This window comes from Triplophysa rosa, linkage group LG17 (genome assembly GCF_024868665.1).
Source record: "Triplophysa rosa linkage group LG17, Trosa_1v2, whole genome shotgun sequence".
Classification (NCBI taxonomy): Eukaryota; Metazoa; Chordata; class Actinopteri; order Cypriniformes; family Nemacheilidae; genus Triplophysa; species Triplophysa rosa.
In genome coordinates this window covers 13,676,195-13,697,726 of record NC_079906.1, presented here as the reverse complement: position 1 = coordinate 13,697,726, position 21,532 = coordinate 13,676,195, and the positions used below count along the sequence as shown (strand labels likewise).

General features: G+C 39.2%; 1 protein-coding gene across 1 annotated transcript in view; it reads right to left on the bottom strand.

The window, feature by feature from the left end:
• Positions 1 to 21,532, bottom strand: part of prex1 (phosphatidylinositol-3,4,5-trisphosphate-dependent Rac exchange factor 1) — a 65,140-nt gene that overhangs the window by 27,290 nt on the left and 16,318 nt on the right. Inside the window, exons 2-11 of the mRNA XM_057355773.1 lie at positions 20,810 to 20,875; positions 19,741 to 19,863; positions 16,701 to 16,805; positions 16,269 to 16,370; positions 15,678 to 15,839; positions 11,843 to 11,976; positions 11,463 to 11,578; positions 9,577 to 9,726; positions 5,388 to 5,535; positions 556 to 656 (exon numbers count right to left, since the gene is read on the bottom strand). Of these exons, the coding sequence (XP_057211756.1) occupies positions 556 to 656; positions 5,388 to 5,535; positions 9,577 to 9,726; positions 11,463 to 11,578; positions 11,843 to 11,976; positions 15,678 to 15,839; positions 16,269 to 16,370; positions 16,701 to 16,805; positions 19,741 to 19,863; positions 20,810 to 20,875 (1,207 nt within the window). The remainder of the gene's footprint in view (positions 1 to 555; positions 657 to 5,387; positions 5,536 to 9,576; positions 9,727 to 11,462; positions 11,579 to 11,842; positions 11,977 to 15,677; positions 15,840 to 16,268; positions 16,371 to 16,700; positions 16,806 to 19,740; positions 19,864 to 20,809; positions 20,876 to 21,532) is intronic.

The following is a 21,532-nucleotide window of genomic DNA, read 5'->3' as shown; positions in this document are numbered from 1 at the left end:
CCCACAGTATGTATAAACAGTCAATAGATTGTTGTTCACTTTGAAGTTCACTTTGTTGTTCATAAGAACTTAATCAAAGATAGATCATGAACAATTGCTTCATACATTCCTTTGTTCTGTTGAACACAAATAAGATATTTTGAAGAATGTAGGAAAGCAAACAGTTCTGGGGCACTTTTGACTACCATTGTCATTTTTCCTACTATGGTAGTCAATGGTGGCCAAGAACTGTTTGGTTACGAGCATTCTTCTAAACATCTTCCTCTGTGTTCATCAGAACAAAGAAATGTATAAAGATCTGGAACAACTCGAGGGTGAGTAAAAGATGACAGAATATTTATTTTTGGGTGAACTGTCCATTTAACCCTTAAAATGTACAGTACTATAGAGTTATGGTGGTACAGTCATGGTATCAGATGGGTTATGGCGGCTGACTTGCCCAACAACCAACTAGTATCTAAAACACTGTTGTATTACCATGGTACATGTGCAAAAATCATAGTACAGAACCACCTCCAGAATGTCAAGAAAATACCACAGTTCTTGCTCTCTTACCATGATGGATGATGCCGTTCTCCAGAAGAGCCTGACCCAGGTTGATTCCCTCCTCAGCCTTACTGATCTCTCCACTTTCCAAGAGCCATGAGACGAACTCACTGAGAACACACAGAGACAACAGCTGTATCACTACACAGGTGATGCTAACACTACAGTGGGATTTATGAGAAACCAGTCAAAGATCCTTTGGGAAACTGGATTCACTCAATTCTTCAAAGTGAAGGAAAGGCATCGCAGGTAAAAAGTTCACAGAGAACACAAATCAAGGTGATACCGAGCTGCATTCCACCTTCACTGAGAAGCTTTGAAGTTCAACCAAAAATGCTACAAGGAATACCAGGAATCGCTTTGAAAAATGCTACAAGGAATCACATCAACAATTTATTTTTAAAGATTATATGCCTTCTTTAATCCAAGTAAAAAAAGAGAGCTATTTGTAGATTGATTTCCATGAACATTCAAATGTTTGTTTGTGACACGTGTGCACCAACATTGGCACAACCATTATGGGCTATCAGAAAACCAGATGTATTTGGTGAAAATGATTATTTTTGCAATTTTGCTTGATAATTCTAGTGGGATTAAACATCAAACAGCTAGACAAGACTAGACTAGAGTACACTAGACCAGACCAGAATAGACTGGAATGGGACTAGACCAGAATAGAGCAGAACAGACTAGATTAGACTAGACTAGACTAGAACAGAGCAGAAAAGAACAGAGCAGAACAGAACAGAACAGAACAGAACAGAACAGAACAGAACAGAGCAGAACAGAGAATGGATGGACTACACTAGACTAGACTAGACCAGACCAGGGCTGCGTTTCCCAAAAACATTGCACACTTAAAAAAAAAACAATTTAAGGTTACAATGATTTTGGGAAACGCAGACTAGATTAGACTAGACTAGACTAGAACAGAGCAGAAAAGAACAGAGCAGAACAGAACAGAACAGAACAGAACAGAGCAGAGCAGAGCAGAGCAGAACAGAGCAGAGCAGAGCAGAACAGAACAGAACAGAGAATGGACTAGACTAGACTAGACTAGACTAGACCAGACCAGACCAGGGCTGCGTTTCCCAAAAACATTGCACACTTTTAAAAAAAACAATTTAAGGTTATGATGATTTTGGGAAACGCAGCCCAGAACAGACTAGACTAGACCAGACCAGACCAGAACAGACCAGAACAGAAAAAAACTACAGTAGACTAGACAAGACCAGAATAAAATAAAGCAAACAAGAACAGAACCGAACAGAACAAACTAGACTAGACCAGAATAGGATGGAGCAGAATAGAACAGACTAGACTAGACTAGAACAGACTAGACTGGAGAATGCTAGACTTATAGAATGCTAGTCTATACCTTTATCCACATTTATCATCATTCGCCAAATGTAGTCGTTCACGTGTAAACTGGTTCTGAAGGGGGCTGGGGAACATTTTTGGCATGTTTGAGGTATTTCAATGGCGAATCAAATATATGTGACATTGTGTGTGACTTCATGCCTAAAGCGTGTTTGACTACAGTGTGTGAACAATTGTGTGAATCCCATTAGATTCAGGGACAGAAATAAGCGACGTGTAAACAGTTATGACGCCTTTAAGGAAATGTGAGAAGGATGTGTGTATGTGTGCGTGCGTGCTTGTGTCCTTGAATTGTTGAAAGACATCAGAGAGGGGAGAGGGGTCGGATGAAGGCATGGTTTAACAGATGGTGGAGGTAAAGAGAAGACGCGAGAGCCAAAGACGCCCCGCATCCCTGCAGTACAGTAAGACAAGCGGATTCTCCACTCGTGTCTCATCTGACTACACAACCACTTTACCCTCCACGTTTCCTTCAAATGAGCTGACGACAGACACAACTTACTGCAAGACCTTTAAAGTTTCTCAAAGTCTTTCACACTCAATATAAGCAACTGTAATAGTGACGCCTAAGAACGAACCCTTAGTAAACACTGAAAGATTAACACCATAAGGGGGTCTTCAACAGCAATCCCATCTTTCACACACCACACAAACAATCAATGTTTATGATGTGGTTATGTGGGTTTTAGTGGTGCCTGTGGAGATCTTGGAGCAGTCCTGAAGCCTTTATGTGCAGGAAGTTCTCAGTGGAGAGAGCAGTCGGGCTCATGAATGAGAGCAGTGAAATGAAATAGACAGCGAGTCTGCTGTGATTACATAAGTCTCTAATTCAGATTGGCAGGAAATGGAAAGGGGTGGAGGTGGGCGTCCCTGGGGTGAATTAATTAGTGTTTATGTAACTCATTAATATTCTCAGTGGCTAACGCACACACAGAGCTCCTTCACATGCGGTGGAGCTATACGCGCGTGTGAGAATTTCTTTCGCACGTATGTATAGGTGCGATTATGTCTGGTAATGTTATACTTGTATCCTGTATGTGTGGCATGTTGAAAAAATACTGAAGTGATACGAAAATTCTGTCATCGTTTACTCACCCTCTAGTCATTTTAAACCTGTATGACTTTCTTTATTTGACGGAACACAAAAGAAGATATTTTAAAGAATGTTCTTAACCGGCACCCATTGACTTGCATTGGTTTTGTGTCCATACAAGTGAATGGGGGCCAGTGCTGCTGAGTTACCAACTTTCTTCAAAACATCTTCTTTTGTGTTCCGCAGAGGAAATAAGGTCATACAGGTTTGAAATGACAAGGTAACCTGGATAACTATACGAATGGATACGACTTTGAAATAGCAAACGTCTCATGCTAACAAATAAAATGTGTAACCGTGTGCATTATAACGTTCATTATGATGCAATGCATTGCCCCATTGACTTCCATTGTAAGTGCACGCTTGTGAATTTAAATCTGACAAAAACGATTTTTTCTGTGGATGCTGACAGCATGCCAAAAGATGCTGTTGACAAACTTAAGCTGAATTCAAGCAAGAACATTCCCTTAGTGTTTTGGTCATTTAAAGCTTCTCACCATGCCAACTTAACCTCATAAATCTTGAAAAAGAGAGAGATTAGAACGAATGAGAAGAAATTACTTGATGCTGTTGCTACAAAGCATTCACTTTGTAAAACATCTAAATAATCTCCCCATTATAGCAGAGACAAAGCACTGTTTGTCTAAGAGAGGCACAAAAAGCCTCAGATATGAGCAGAGCTTTGAGAGTGTGAGGAGCCGCAGACAGAGTTTGTCTGTATTAACAGCTGAACTGCTCTGCTGTTTCTGGAGGAGAGAGCAATTGTGTTCTATCTTGAGACGGAAGCACGAGCCAGTGGACAACAGAGCCAATCACAGCTGCTTTCACCTGGACCACCGAAGCTGAAACGCACAAGTAATTGTGTTCGGAGGGACGCGTGTGAAATTAATCCAGTCATGTGTTGACGGGAACAACGGGCCAGTTGAGGCCATGAGGCCAACAACAGTTTGCATCTCGGTCACGTCAGCAGCAGAGATGGACAGGCTACAAACTACCTGTCTTTTACTACAGCATAGCAAAAAAACTGCATTACAACTAAAATAAAATTAATTAAAAAAAAAAAAAAAACATTAAATTGGACACATTGACACAAACTACAACAAACAGAATACAATACATCACCAATGTAACCCTTCATCTTCACAAAATTTTGTTGCTATTGCACTACTACTAAAGGGAAAGTTTGTCCAAAAATGAAAATGAATTTACTCACCCTCATGTCAATCCTGTTTGACTTTCTTCTGCAGAAAACAAAAGAATATATTTTGAAGAATGTCGGTGGCCAAACTACATAGGACCCTGTTGACTTCCACGGTATGCACATAAAACCACTGAGACATTTCTCAAAATATCTTCTTTTGTGTTTCACAGAAGTCCCAGTCACATACGGGTTTTGAATAACTGATGACAGTTTTTCACTTTTTGGGTGAACTTTCCCCTTAAAGCTGCTGAACTACACTGTAAAAAATACCCATAAAAACATCTGGCAGCTGAGGTGCCAGAAAAAAACATGAAATAACATTTTGGTAAAGTAAAGTTTTTAACCGCATTTCAATAATATGTGAAAATTACGTAAAACAATTCTTTTTACATTATTATTAATGTAAACTTCATTAATTTACCACAAATAATAAGAATTATAATAATAATAATGACAATTATTATTAAAATGATTATTGTTGTGTTTTTACAGTATTATGTTATGCTATATTTGTATTTTTGTTGCGTGTCTGCTATGACGTCCTACAAATTCCTAAAACAAGACTCAATTCCAAACTCATTTTTGTATAACCGGATGAAATCAATACACGCTTTAAACTGTCCACAGGACGTTGTCTTATCTACAAGCGTGGTGCAAAATATTTAATTTGTGTGAAGAATCTCTCCTCCGTGCTCCCAAACACACAGTGTATTAATGGCGTACATTGCACTCATTGTTCATTCACAGTGTTGATGGGGTGACGAGTGAGATAGAAAAGTGTAGAGATGGACAGCGAGAGGGAGAGAGAGAGACTGAGACTGAATGCAGATTTCTCTCTAATGAAGGCTTTTTTCCTGGGAATGTGTCTGTGTCCAATGGGGTGCTTGGCAGTGAGCTTGGGAAAGCATTTACAAGTGCTAAGTGAGTGTATATGAGTGTGTATGCGTGAGGGTGTACACGTCCTCATTCATACCGGGGCCTCTTGGAATAGGATGACTTGCAAGGTACTATTCAGCAGACGGTGAGAGGGTGTAAACGCAGTGATGGAAAGGAGCCACGCTTAGCATAGAGTGAGACAATCAAAGGCATGGGAACTGACTGGTATTCTGTTAAATCTTTTACAATTAAGTACTGTATTACATAACAGTAAAACCAGCAAAAACTCACTTTCCCAAGAAGCACTTGGGTACAGTGGTGAGTTTCCTGCGTCGATCTTTGATGAGGTGGCGGCTCTTGGTCATCATCATATGGTAGAGCTTCTCTCCCTTCTCTGCAATCATGACGTAAGCATCTCGTTCCATGCCCAGCTTAAGACCTGTCAATCATCATGACCAGATGAAAACACACAACAAAACTGATTAGAAGTTGATACATTTATTAAAGTTAAAATTATTTTATTAAAAGTTGATGCATTCATTTTAAGAAAAATATTTGAAATATTTCTTGAAATATAAGACGAAAAAAACAATAAAGTTAAAATTATTTTATTACAAGCCGATACATTCATTTTAAGAAAAATATTTTAATATATATTTTCCTACAAATATTGAATTTTAACCCAGGGATTATTTTACATATCGCTGCTGTCCTTCTGAAACCTCGTATCTCCATATTTTGTGCTTTTTTTTTTTTACCATAAATCATTATTATTAGTCACCCTTTGCTTGTCACTGGGTTTTGCAAATATATAACCAATAAAAAGTATTAAAAAAAAGTGCTTGTCAACAACACCATTTAAAAAGTACAGTGTTTTTTCCATTTCCTGAAAAACAGAAAATTTTGACATTTTTGGACAAGGTTTCAGAAGGACAACGTCGATATACATACATGAAAAATACATTTTTAAAAAGTATGTCTGTATTTGAAATGGTAAAATAAAAGACCTTTCAACACATTTTCGAATACATGCACATCTTAAAAACTAAATAAATAAAATGGTCCTTACATTTTTTTTAACTTATTTTATGTGAAATCCTCTATATTCAGACCTACTGCTATTATATTTTTAAGGAAACTCTTGACATGTAATTATTGTTATTTTTCAAATACGCATTGCAGAATAAGTTTCCTCTTGCCATAGTTTTGAATAAGTGTGGGTGTTGCCGTGTCAGTTAATGTTTAGGTGTGTGAGGCGCGGAGGAAACGCTGGTTTAACCGATTTTACTATACGTCCGTGTTTGCTCTCACATGCATGTGTATTTTGCTTTTGAGGTATTTTGGTAACGGGAGAGCGGCCAACCAAATTTGGCATTCTTGGGAAAAACAACTTGAGCGCATAAGCAACTCAACACCACAAACACAGCGGTTGCTTACATTTCTCTTTCATTGTCTATTCAAATTAAATTAGACCGTAACATTTCTATGTCTTTACATTGGCATTGAACCGGCACGGAAACAGTGAGATGACACAAATGTTTATCACACGTTTCTCGAGGCAGGTCATCGAAAATAGCACTCATTCTCGTTTTATCACTACTTCTGGTCAAGAGACAAGATGTGGTTAACAGGGTGAGAACAGTTTGAGCAGCAAACAGAGATGAAAGCTCTACTAGGCAGTTTCCTTGCCACCCTAAAGATCTGAAAACAACAACAACACCACGTCACCTACTAAAAACTGTGCAATAGTGCAATGCTGCCCGGCTACTGCTAAAAAAACAGCCTTGTGTGTATTAAAGGGACAGTTCACCCAAAAATTAAAATTGAGTCATACTTGCTCAGCCTTATTTCATTCCAAAGCATGTTCTGTTTTTCTGTGGATTTTTTAACACTTAAAGGTCCATATATTGACAGAAATGCGATATAATATAAATAACTATGTCTTCAGAGGTGTATAAAGACCTTACATAATGAAGCGTTATGTTTTTATTACCTTAGCTATTTCTATCTACATACAGATAAAAATGTATCCCCTTGCATGGAATTCGCCATGTTGTTTCTACAGTAGCCCTAAAGGGACAAACTGCTCTACAGAGCGTGTTTCGTAAATACGTTATCTCCTTTGGCAAAGAAGCATAAACGTGACGGGGTGGAGTGAGCCGTTGGTTGCAATTTAGAACCTCACCACTAGATGCCGCTAAATTTGATACACTGGACCTTTAAACAAGCTATCATGAAAACATGTTGAACAGCAGCATTATACAAAAAAAGACGTTTACCACAGGGATTATTTTACATCTGCACAGATCGCACAATTTTGGATATGAATATATTTTTGGATAAAATAAATTAAATTTTCAATCATTTTGGGAGTTTCTATAACAGGGCAGTCAAACGAAAAGCTGCAAACAATATCAGACTCAACAGCCCTAGATTCGTGAATCTGAACAAAACCCGCTGTGGAGGTTTTCAAGAGGTGAACGTTAAATGTATAAATGGGTGTGTGCCGTGCAGCTGATGTAGCGCTCAGATGTGGCTGTGGCAGCTGGCGTGGCTCTCATTCTGAGCTCCTCGCTGTGTCTGAGGTCCCAATGAGACGGAGCCACCGGCAGCTGCAGAACTCTCTCACAAAGACTGTTTTGAGGAGGTGTCCGCGGCAGCTGTATGACGTTCCAATTCAATCGTGCCGCGGCAAAAAGGAATGTCAAAAAAACGACCCTGTAAAGTATTATTTCCGCTGGGGCATCTGATGACCGCACACAGAATGGCATTTTGAGCTCAGTGTAAGAATGATTTCAATGCGAGAACTGCCAAAATTCACTGCTTGCGTCCCAATTTTAAACACCCTGTTCCAAAATGTACATCAACACAAGAAATGGAAAATGATGATGTGGAATTTTAATATGGGGTAAAACATTTATATCTCTATGTATATGCACACACATTTCTTGTAAATTCTACAGAGTTTATTTGGAAAAAATCAAAATCAAATATGTGTCTGTAATTGGTAACTTTTCCTAAAGAACAGCTGTACTAGCTTCAAACTTCTTAAATTAAAAGCAATTCTGCAAGTCAAACTAAGTATCAATTGGAACATGTAATTCAGCCGCTGGCTAAAGACTTGGACGGTTCGAGAGGCGTGACTGATGCGGCACCTGTTGGACTGGGCTCCGATTTCAAACGCTGGAAATCTGATACGCGCCATAAAACTTCTGCTTTCATCTGGCGTCACACCGCAACAGTGACATCTCGCTCTACCGCCAACTAAGAGCGCGGTCTAATGCTCTGGCTGAGCATTAAGGACTTGGACACTGGTAACTGAAGCTTCACGCTGAAACCTAAGACCTGTGCTCAGAATGAACTGTGTGCTATATCTGTGGTTTTACAGTGGCAATCACCTAAACAATCAGTGCAACCCGGTGGTAAAACGCATTATACGGGCCTCAAACTTAAAAATACCACGAACAGGTGTCCCGCAGAGGACAGGTGTTCCATAACACCACCCAACAACAAAAGAAAAAATTCCCATTAAAACACACAGTAGTGCAGCAGATTTAAAGAGACAGTTCAACCAAAAATTCTGTCATCATTTACTCACCCTCTTGTCATTTCAAACCTGTATGACTCTCTTCTGCAGAACACAAAAGATATTGTGAAACAAAACAGTATTTTGAAGAAAGTTGGTAACCAAACAATATACAATATAAGTGAATGGGCACGGCTGTTGTTCGTTTAACAACTTTTTGTTCAAAACAACTTTTGTGTTCTGCAGAAGAAAGAAATGACAGATTTTTTTATTTTTACGTGAACCATCACTTTAAATTGAGATGCTTTGAAGTTAATACAAAACACAGAGTGAAATGGGTTGACTCCAAATATCAATTCATTATTCAGTTGGGACAATTCTTGCTTTGACTATGATTCAACTTTATTTTGATATTTGATTATTTTGATATGACATGCCAATTTTAGAATCAAGTATTATCATTTGTATTCAAATTGATAAAAAGTAAATAAATCCAGATGTCTTATTATTGTTTGTGTACCTTATTGGTAGTAATAATAATAAACAAAATTTATTTTATATAGCGCCTTTAAAAGCAGCATCTCAAAGCGCTTTACATACATATACAAATATGGAGTAAAAAGATACACACAAAACTACAACCAATAAAAACAAATCAAACAAAACAAAGGTCAAAATAATAAAACACAGATTAAGCACATAAATCACCTAAACGCTAACCTAAAAAAGTAAGTTTTAAGAGACGATTTAAAAACACTAAGGGATTCAGCATTTCTAATCTTAGAAGGTAGGGAATTCCACAATTTAGGAGCCAGTGAAGAGAAAGCCCGATGTTTTAAGAAAGCCCTTAGTTTTAAGCCAAGTAGTACTGTACCTATTGAGGCTAACAAATGCTATGTATTATTATATTCTTGGTTTCATTCTCTATAGTTAAAGGAAAGCAAAACTACTCACTTTCTCTCTGTTCACGTTCCTTTAAAATTGCATCCAGCCACTTCTGTTTGTCCTCAGCGTTCTTGGCCATGCAAACAAACCATTTGTTTTTAGCTGTATTGTGAATCTTCCATCCGTTGGTCACGGTGTAATTGTTACTGTGGTAATCCGCTAAAAAAGTGTAACGAGAAAAGGGTTAAAAATAATGATTAAAGCTGAAGAATAAGGCTGTGGTGCCCCACTGGTCTATCCAGGATGCACATTATGTTTGACACACGTCAGCTTTAAGATACAGCCTGCATACAGCACACTCATTTATGGCTCACCCATCCTAATACAAAAGGATCAAAAAGCTGTCTCATGCCATTACTAAATGAGTTACTGACCCATCCACAAATGCTGACATCCAGAATCCGACCGTCTTCAACAATCTTTGCATTAATAATGCAAAGAGGTTAAAACTATGCCATTAGTGTGAGAAATCATTAACTGTGCATTTCAGCACATGGCACTTCTCTCCCACCATTAAACCAAAGGATGCGGTGTGTGTGTGAGAGAAATCCAGCCTTTCACTGACGGTCCAATTTTATCCCGGATCTGACAGTAGGTGAACTATACAGAGAAATGAATGAGGTATGTAATGAGTACTGGCTTAATGCTGAGGAAGTATAAATAGATTTCACCGCACTGAGAAAATATGAGAGGCTTTTAGGTCATTGAAATACGGTTAGAGAGAATTTATGAGCAATTATACTTGTCTGAACGTACAAGAGCCGCTTAGTAATAAAACCTCTTTACTACCTGATCTTTGTTTTCCAATTAAACACAACTGGCCGGTCAAAACAAGCGCTTTGCCAAGTCAGCATACTGCGACAGTTGTTTATAATACTGTACTAGGCGATGCAACGTAAGCTATTAAATGCTCCCAAAAGATGCTTGTATGAACAATTTTACTAATCCATGTTGCTGCAGACACACATTCTTCAAACAAATTCCACTTATAATCATTCAAGATTTCATTTTCTTAAAATAAAAAACAATGAATAAGACGCATACTGTGTACTTCATACAGCAATTAAATAGGGCTCATTATTTTATATTTATTATGTGTATTTTTTAAATAACCATGCCCTCTTCATCCAATCAAGCAAATGAGTTTATCTGTAACCTTATCCAGTAATGCAAAACACACCAGCTGAATGATACATTTCCACCGATGTTAAGGGTCGTGTGACAAGTCACGATAAACACTCACACTAGCCATATCAACCTAATACCTGTGCGGTTCAGGCTGGTACTGTGACAGCCCTACGGCTTGTTTTTCACATCTGTGTCAAAGAAGATGTTTTTCTTTGTGGCTGAGAGAGGGAGAGAGAGAGAAAGAAAGAGAGAGAAAGGAGTTGCACTTCCACCCTGCCACCTTCGGTGTGTTGAAAGACTAAGTGCAAAAGGTGAGACGCAGCAGCCGTGACTTCCCCTGAGAGTTGAATTTCGCATTGGACGCAACAGCGGAAGGCCACGTTTGACTGCTACATCTGTGCGCAGAGGTGCTAAATGCAGAGCTCTCCATTGTAAGAAGCACTGTGTGATCTTATCTTCAGGGCATAGCGGCGATAATTTCTACTGCGTCAACTGAAGTTCCCTTTTGTTTGTTGCGTGTGATGTTTGCAAGCATCACGTGGTGTTCAGATGGAATAAACATGGATATCATGCAGGAAAACCCCTTACAAATCTTATGAAAAAGAGGTTTTCTTTCATTTGCATTGCAGGAAACAAAACACAGTCGCTCACTACGTAGGGCACCGCCCATACTTCAAATTAGGTCATGTTGTATGCTTTTGGCAAACTGTATTAGTAAAAAGTAAATTAGATACAGATTTGTTTGATTTCAGAAAAAAAAAACATACCAGTTCCATCTTCCACATTCTCGACCTCCATGACCTCAGTGTTGATGCGGCCTCTGAACACATACTGCGGACCGTTGATGGATTTAGTCCTCTTGGTGGATTTCTTCCCGGACACCCTGAATGTTAAAAGAGCGTAAGAATGAAGCACAATGCTCAGTTACTGTCTATATAACGCTTAATACGTTAAATGTTTACCCAACTGAACTTTGTTTACAGAGGGAAGTTACAAATGTGACAGATTAAATTGAAAGCATCAAATGTGATCAGGTCTCCTAATAATATGAAATTAGATACAGTGAAATTACAACTTTACAACAATTAATGTGATCTAGGGTTGCATACTCATAATGTGGGTTTTGTGAACTGCATGTAAACCTTACCTTGACTTCCTCTTACAGTAGACCAGGAGGTTGTCAAACAGGAAGAAGACCCGCTCTTGGATGTTTCCAGCTGATATCTTTAACAAGTTGCCTTGTAGCAGCAGTTCCGTGCAAATATCAGTCAGGTTTGTCCCCTGTACAACAATACAAACAGTACATTGGTACTTGTACTTTTATCCACTCTACATGTACTAAAGAACATGCTAATATACAGTAACGGACAATACGCCCTTTTCACATGACGTCACGCATCTTCCGTTCTGCCGCGAAGCAGTGTATCATTACTTCCGCTAGCACTCCAGTTCATAAGGTGGCGGTAATGCACCTATAAGCTGATTTGCCAACCGCCAGTAAAACTCAAGAAGAAGAAGTTACTTCCGCTAGCGCCTCAGAATGGAGTTTACCAAGTGGCCACAAATACGTATGATGTATGATGTTGGTTGTGGTTCGGGGCGTTTCATTTGTTGGGACTGTGTGGGTCTGGTCTGGTTGGTCTTGTTTTGTGGTCGATGTCGGACAACAGAGGAATAAAGTTAATTATGCCATTACTACTTTTCCCTGGTTGTTCCTCTGTTGTCTGTTGTTGATCGCGGAATGAGACCGGGTTGGACCTGCACGGTTTCGGCGGGTGGGGCTTCCTGGGTCGCGGCTCGTGGGCTCTCCCTGTTCTTCGTGGACGTTGCTCGGTGGCTTTGGTCGGGGTCACTGAGTGCAGCCATGACACGTCAGAGGAGATCTGGCCCTCTCGGCTGAGCCTGGTTTCTCCCGAGGTTTTTTTTTTCTCCATTATTCAGCATTGGAGTTTGGGTTCCTCGCCACAGCAGAGCAGTGCAGTGTTGGCTTGCTCACCGGGAGACTGCATTTATTTATTTATTTATTTATTTATTAGATATTATTTATTATAATGATCTTGCTTGGTCTATAAACACCATGCACTGTGCTGTGTTTTACCTTTCTGTGTTTTTCTTATTTGCTCCTGTAAAGCTGCTTTGGAACAATGCACATTGTGAAAAGTGCTATATAAATAAAATTGAATTGAATTGAATTGAATGTACAACGTCTTGCAGACAAATTTTCGCTAACGACAAGATCAAAGCTAGAGAAAGGATACAAATTCTTTGTTGATCAGTACCTGTTTGATTATGAAGGTACGTGTTTTGTTTTCTTTTTGTGTTAGCGAAGGTGCTAGGATAAGTACTTGAATACGTGTTCTGTCAGTTTTTTTCTCACTGTTGTTAAATTCCAGCGCGACGGCAAAAAAAACGGAAGTTCTTCTTCTTCTTGTTCTTCTTATTTGTTGCAAGACGGATGTTATGATACACTGCTTTGCAAAAAGGCGGAAGTTAAGTGATGTCATTGTGAAAAGGGCGTATTCCTCCAAAGCTTTAGTCCTGAAGCATTTCCTGTTTCCGTTTTTTAGTTTATAAATTATTTGTATAAAATTATATATGTTTAACATTTTAATTATTTTTAAATGTTCCATTGGTTGAATCTTTGTTGTAATGTTGTTGTAGATTTTTAAAAAACTCAAACAGGAACTGCTTCTGGACCAGTGTTGTTCACATTTAGCAAAATTGTCTATAGTAAGTATAGTAAGATTGCTTTTTAATATTACTCGGTACTTAAATGCATCTACACTACACCCTAAAACAAAGGTTAACCGGTTCTTTCTTAAAATTTCTAAAAGTTTAATTACATGTAAATAAATGAATGTTTTTATAGCATTCTTAATGTTGAGTTAATGTTTACACAAACTGTGAATTGTGCACATGAACGTAATTATCACTTAAAATAAACTCACAAACAACTGCTGTATTATAATTTATTCTAAATGAACACAAAATACATTTTGTACTATTGTAACATGGATATTTTTCTATATCGTAGAGCCACCTCGGCAACAATCCAAGATATATATATATTATTTTTAAATATATTTTTGCCTTTACTGGTACAGTTCAGTTCAGAGAGAGGACAGGAAGTGAAGTAGGAGAAAGAAGGGGGTGGGGTTGGGAATGGACCTCGAACCAGGACTCGAACTTGGGTCGCCCGAAGCGCAACATGTCGGAGCAGTGCCCACAAGGCCATCGGCTCCGACAACAATCCGAGATATTTTAATATCAATTTACAGTAAAAGAAACAATTTGATCCGGAAGCAAAAACATCAATGATGCAGCAGAGAATGCACATGCAAGAAAAAAATATACACATATTTTATAAAGGAATCTGAGAAGCTCATTTATTCATATCAAATAAACTTTGCCTGCATTAATAAGAGTGCCTATTTTCATTTAAAAATCCTATTAAAATTAGGCCCCGTTTAAAACATGACCCTACATCTCATCAAGATAAAACAAACCTCTCTCTCTCGCGCTCTCTCTCTCTCTCTGTGAAAGGACGGAGGAGTCAGACAGGTTTTAGTAGCAGAAAGTGTGTCCAGTTCAATACTCAGGACCATTAAAAATTGATTCTGCTGAGACGCCGTGATCCATGCTGAATCTGTACAGGATGTGATTTTCCATGCTTGGCAGGTGTGCGAGAGAGGAGTGCGGTTTGATCAATGGCGTGCCCAGACAGGTCAATTAGAAAGATGACAATCTTTGTTCTTCACTATTTGCCTATAATGCCAAACAGTCTGGAACAAATTTCAATCTAATGTGTTTTTAAGCCAGACCGCATCATGAACCCTTAATCTATATCTGAGGTTAAATCAAGTCTGTGTCAAAATCCTCATGCTGTTTTGAATGAAATGTTTAATCTCATATATACACAATCTGAGAAACCTCAAATAAACACAACCGTCAAAATATGACACTGGAAACACAACTCCAGTGCCTTTCTGACATGATATACATTTACCCTTATTTTACTTTTGGTTCATTAAAATGGAAAGCCAGCTTCTTGGATGGATGGATGTTGGGTCTAGATTCCTATTCTGGGTGTCTGAGAGTCTAGATTTTTCTTCTGGGTGTCAGGTGGTCAAAATTCTTGGTCTGCATGCCCTGCAGGCATTGGATGCACTAAATGGTCAACATTTTAACCAGCGCCACAAAAAACACTCACGCCATGTTGTAAAAAAGAGCTTATTTTGCACAGCCACTCAGTACCGCATCAGATAAATCAATAGAGAGGATTAATGGACAGGGTAAAAAGTGAGAAAAGTAAGGAAGAAAAAAGATTCTAGCAAAGAAAGACGAGCAAAGAATTGCTTGAGAGAGAGAGAGCTTGTGGTGGCACACTGTTGCATGGTAAACAAAACTAACAGATCTCCATGGTGACACGCTTTTGTGTCAAGACTTCCTCTTCCTGCTTGTGGTATGCCCTAAGAAAATGTCACCAGCAAACATAAGCAGCACCAATCATGTCCACATCATTGAGTTTTTCTAGTCTGTGTCTGAAACACTAAGCACGGTTTCGAAGAGGGATGCTATGATACTTTTCGCTAATAACTCTGAATATTATATAATAGATATTTTGAGAAATGGTTCATACAATGAAAGTCAATGGCGGCCGATGTTTTTTGGTTATCGACATTCTTCAAAATATCTTGTTTTGTGTTCTAGAGAAGAAAGTCATACGTGTGGAATGACATGAGGGTGAGTAAATTATGAAAGAAATTTCATTTTTGGGTAACCTAGCACTTTAATTTTAACTAACATGGCAGCACTACAAAAAGCTTCACATTAATATTAAGTGTTACACCAACAAATCCCACTTTTTTATACTATTGCCGTTTCATCAAGTATTTGGATGGAGGACCTCTAGGTCTGTAAAGGTTGACAAGCTCTTTATATACCTATAGCCATATGAACACACATACAGTGCCAGCACTCACCTCCCAGCCTTCTATATGTGACTGTAGTATCTCAAGAGCCTCTAATTTCTCCATTTGTCTCTTGGTCTCGTTGATGTTGCAGCACACAGCTTTCATGGCCTGCAGGGCCTCCTCTACTGCGGGGTAATCTGGATGCTTCTTAGGGGTCCTCTTCAAAAGCTCCTGGGGGGCAGACAGCAGGTACACCGTTATACACAACAACTGTGTGCTCGTGGCCTCCGGATGCTATTCATGTAAGTCTACTAGCCATATACAAAGTCAACATCAAAATTAAAATGAACCCCCATTTACTTATACACGTTCCTTATCTGACTAGTGATTGTCTATGAAGCTTCTGCAGATTTCTGTGTCTGCGGATCCAATTGGACCTGGCTATTGGGTAATGTTAACTAATAGCTGTATAGTTTTTCTATTCTTTAAAAAAAAGTTAAACATGTTCCACATACCATTTCAAGACTTTCATATGCCCTGCCTTGCGCTGGTTATAGTTATTATATTATGCAAAAGCTCATAATACACAGAATTAACATCTAAATCTATAACACACATTTGAAATGGCCAAGAGGGTACAGTAAAAGGGTGAAGTCACACCTTCAGTAGGAGAGGGTATTTACAGATCCTCTGGATGGGAGAAAGCAGGTACCCCTCAAGAGGAACATCTGTGCTCTTCTTGCCTCCCAACAGCATTAGGTGCTGCATAAACATACATAAACAAATATCAAAATACAAAAACGAGAAGAAACACTGATTCAAGGTTATGACTCATAGAAAGTTGACACGTACAGTGACGAGTTTTCACTGGAAAACTTTGAATACAATTCTCTCACATCCTGATTCGTAAAGTTAAAATAAGTTTCACTTCAACAGATCTTTCAGATGAATGCAGCAATTTCATCCAACCAGTAATGAAATCTGCAGGTTTAAAGAGGTGAATCTGATCGGTGATGGGACTCGTTTATAAAGGACTTAATGAGACCGTAATGAAAAGGGACTTTTCTCTGATCAAGATGTAAAGGTGCTTACCAGCAGGAAAGTCCGCACGTGAGGGATCTTGTTTATCTCCATCAGTAGTCTGAGTGCTTTCTCGTGGTTACTACAGTATTCCCCATACACAGAGAAACGTTCCCTCTGTAGTGAAAACAAAAGAGTCATTTTTCAAAACAAAACGTCTGTGAACTTATCAAATACATTTAACACATCAGAAATGTTCAGATCGTAATGAATCTGGTCTCACTTCAGATTCACCACGTGTTTTAATAATCCACCATAAGGCCTCTGATGCATTTTGGATTAGTAGCATCTACTTTTGCACATTCCCTTTTCTGAATTTCACGTTCATAAGAGAAGTGTCAAAGAGATTCTAAATGCTTTGTAACATCTCTTTGTGAAGTTCAATGGCACCTTCCTTTGACTATTCTTTCAGAGCTGAGAAGTGACATAAGCGGGTGATTTGGAGTAGTGAAACTGTCAAAGGCACAGAAGGATCCTCGCTGCTATCATTCTAACCTACATCATTCGAAACAACACAGGATGTGAAATCGAAGCATATAGGGTTTGTCTAAAAGCCACACCTTCACTATGGCCTACAAAAAGCTGAGTGGAATAGGAAGTTGCAAGTAAAAATAAGGATAAGGAAACCACGCACAATCTACAGTAAGCATCTAAATGTTAAAGCAACAGTTCACCCAAAAATAAAAATGACTCGCCCTCAAGTTGTTCCAAATCTGTATACATTTCTTTGTTCTGATGAACACAGAGAAAGATATTAGGAAGAATGCTTGTAACCAAACAGTTCTTGGCCACCATTGACTACCATAGAAGGAAACATTACAATGGTAGTCAACAGTGCCTGTAACGAGGAAGGCGGGACGAGAGCCGTGAGGGAACGGTGCGAGGCCGGTGACGCGAGTGATAATGAGTGTCAGCTGCGCGTTGCACCTGTCTCGCATCTCTCACGGAGGAGTGGAAGCATAAAAGGACGAGCGACAAGAGTAAAGGACGAGAGAGGACCAGGCCTGGACATTGTGTTAAGTTTTATTTATGTTTGTGTGGCCGGCAGTTGACCGTGAGGTAGCTGTCAGCCCTTTACTTTCGTTTTGTTGTTTGTTTATTTTATTAAAAGTTTGTTTAACATTCGCCGGTTCCCGCCTCCTTCTTCCCAGGTTTCGGCACCAATGTAAAGTTCCAAAGTAAACGTAAAAAAAAAAGCAGGCATTCTGTCAGGTCATGTTCCAGAAGAACTGTTTAACACCCATCCGATGAGGGATGAGGTAAGAGAGTATTAATGATGCATTGGGTGATAGAATGACATTCATCGGAGCTCCACAGGAACAGTCTGTAGGTACTGTAACCTTGACAGGGACGCTGTGCCTTCCTGATGGCTGATGGTGCTTGAAACCCCCTGATTCCTGACAGAGTAGAAAACTCTTTTCCAGAGGCAACTGTGAGCTTGTGACTGTATTCAATCAATGCATCTGTATTTCCCGGCTTCTGTCGCTTTCTATCCTTACAAATATGATACTGTTCGATATGTACCTTTCAAAAGTACTATGGCATATGTCCAAAATGCCATGGTAGTACCTGAGGTGGGTCTTACAGTATGTACTTCTTAATATACCATGACTTCACCCATGCACGTTGTGGTCCATCTATGTGTGTTTCTCTGTGGCGAGTTTGTGATTTGCATTAGTGTGTATATGCAGTGTGTGTGTGTAAATTTGGCAGGAGCTTAAGCGCTGTGGTTCAGCCCTCAGGGCTTCAGACCTCAGCACCTGTAATGAGAGAGCTTGGCACCATCACACGTCATCTATAACAAACATCTGCCCTGGCATATGCTCTTAAACAGTCCATCCAAGAACACACACGGCCTTCCAAACAGAGGGAAAATCACTACAGTTTGAGGTTAAAACCTCAGAATGTTTCAGTGAACTTGGTCAGAGGTCAGACATAAATGCCAAACCCAAATGGCTTGTTGTGAGAACGGTAGAGAGATTTAAAAGTGTTGAAAACTCAACGCAACAGATTACTTGTGAAAGCCATCAGATAAAATGAATCAAATCACTGAATACCATAATTATCATCATTGCCATATTTTCTAAGAGGAAAAACTGTTTTATCTTACAAAGTTCTACACTTCGGAATTCCAGAAGGCTATTTAGACAACACTAAGGAAACATGGTGCTGGTGATTTTAAGGTCATGAATCAAACAATCCTTTCAGCAACTGCTCAAAAATGTAATGAGCTTTAGCTGTGAAACAGACAGAAAACTCACGGACGGTTGAACTTAGTAAGGTTAAGTAAATCAAAAGATAAGTGTTTTCCCAACAATGCATAACACTGTGGATTGGGCTCAGTTAGGGTGGAGAAACTTTCTAAGTGGTCTGAAATGCTCTTCAGAAAATTAAAGTTACATTTAAACATGGAATGCTTTAGCAAAAGCATGAAAACATAAGCAGTCATGCACCGTATCGATTTCACAGATCTCGGCATAAAGCACATATTGACTGTGATGGCCCTAGGAAAAGACACACATGCTTTGAAGCTGAACTAAGGCAACTATTGCTTGAGATAACACATCCATGTGCCAAAGCATGCATTTAAGCAGAGCTGAATGACTTGCAGTCAGGAGAGTTAAAATGTCAGCTGCCTGAATTGAACAGTCATTACTACAGTAGGGGTTCTGTGTCTAGTGTTAAGTGCATGGAAATTAATACTCATACCGTCGTACAAATGCTCATTTTAGACAACTGTTTACTAGGCTGAGTAGCTGGTTCACTTCAGGCTCGCGTAAAGTTTGTTGTGGCAGTGGTACAGTTGTTTTTATTGGGTGAGTTTTCAATGTCAGAGGCTGACAATATTTTGAAAGAGTGGAGGCACTCTGGTGAATGCTTTGAGATTTAGTACTGTATATTTAAAACAATCAAATGCTGGGAGAAAAATAAGTTAACACTTAAGGATGGATTGCAAATATGACTTTGATGGTTTGTGTGACCAACAAGCTTGCCGTTCAGAATGAAGTTTACAAGCAGATTAAAGGAAGATGACGTGACACTATAAACTCACAAACTGGAGGAAGACGTGTCCGAGAGAGTGATGCGACTGAGGTTCAGGCTGCAGACTGCCGTCCAAAGCAGAGAGAAACTTGCATTGGACGTCCAGAATAGATTCGATGTTGGAGAACAAGATCTGAATGAGAGCGAAAATTTAGGAAAATCACTAAAAAAGCAACAGGGAACGTCTCTGAATAACACATTTTCACACACGGGCCTTCAAAAGTGTTTTGGCATTCAGGTCACATTTATTGCATAAATATTATTACATTAGATGCGCAACATATAAAAAACACAAATTTTACTTCATTTCGCCTTCAAATACACTTGCATTAAAGGGGTCATATGACACGGCTATAACGAATATTATTGTTTGTTTTAGATGTAATGTAATGTGCATACACGATTAAAGGTTCAAAAACACTGTATTTTCCACATACCGTGCATGTTCGTATCGCCTCCTTTGCCCCGCCTCTCTGAAACGCGCAGATTTTTTACAAAGCTCATTGCTCTGAAAAGCGAGGTGTGCTATGATTGGCCAGTTAACCAGTGCGTAGTGATTGGTCGAATACTGCAAGTGTGTGACGGAAATGTAACGCCTCTTACCATATTTGGAACATCAGGTTCCAAAGCAATTGTACTGACAGGTATGCCCACCTTACTTGTGTATACATTTGGGCGGTCTTAGTCAAATCATACCATGAACTGACGTAGATTTGTGGGGGTGTGGTTACACAAGGCGTTTCAGGCAGGTCTGGGTGAGCATTCGCTCTTAGATAGAATGCATCTTTTGTTCCGACACTATAATTTTTGCAATTTTACGTGTCTGATACATGCATGGGCAACTTATAACACACCAAAGACACGTATTCACGCCATATGACCCCTTTAATTCTCTATGGGGCAGCAGTTAGAAGCTGACGTTAACTTAAATCGAACAACAATAAAAATGAGCACGGGTCCAGTATAAAGTGCTTAAAAACAAAATTCTGAAAAGATTATCTGACATCTTATCTATGCAATACAATCATTCTGCATCGAGAAAAATAAATAAATAAAAGTAATGCATGTAAAGGATTTACCTTGACCTGCTCTGGCGTGAGACATTGTAGGTTTTCTGGCGTCTGTCTAATTCTCTGAAGAAAAGCCTGTTGACACAAAATAAAGAAAGAGAAGCTGGTTAGTGTTTACAAGTGAAATCACTGCAGTGTGAAAGAAAGATTTTTAAATATACGAATAATTTGCAAGTTCAATGTTTGAAACGTAACAGAAATACCCTGCATGTTTATACCCGGTCTCCTCCACCGGACCGCAGACACGACTGGACACTCAATAAGTGTAAAATGTATCGAACAGTCTCAGACGTATTCTGGTTATTGGACAGCTCAGCATCATAGACAAGTTGTCAAGGGCTTTCTAAAGAGAGCTTCATCCTGTAGCAAATACAGACTAAATGCTCACAATGAAAAGGATGGGGGCCCTACTCCACAAACCCGCACACACCAAACAGGCAACAAAATACATACACAACAAGATTATAAATATCTTCATGTTGATTTGCATGCTTTGTTTCAGAAGCGTCTCCTCAGGAGAAGGAGAGTCTTCCACCCATTCACTGGTTCTAATTCTGGCTCTGTAAAACGATTCTCTCTAACAGTGAGATGGACTCACAACGCCCCAATGTCTCTTCAATTACCCGTCACTCCGGCTACTGTCTCCAACAGTCTCCCACACCAACACCACACAACCAAAGCGTTTTTACCTGTCACATTACTGGTGTTTATCTACCCTTATTTTATTCCAAA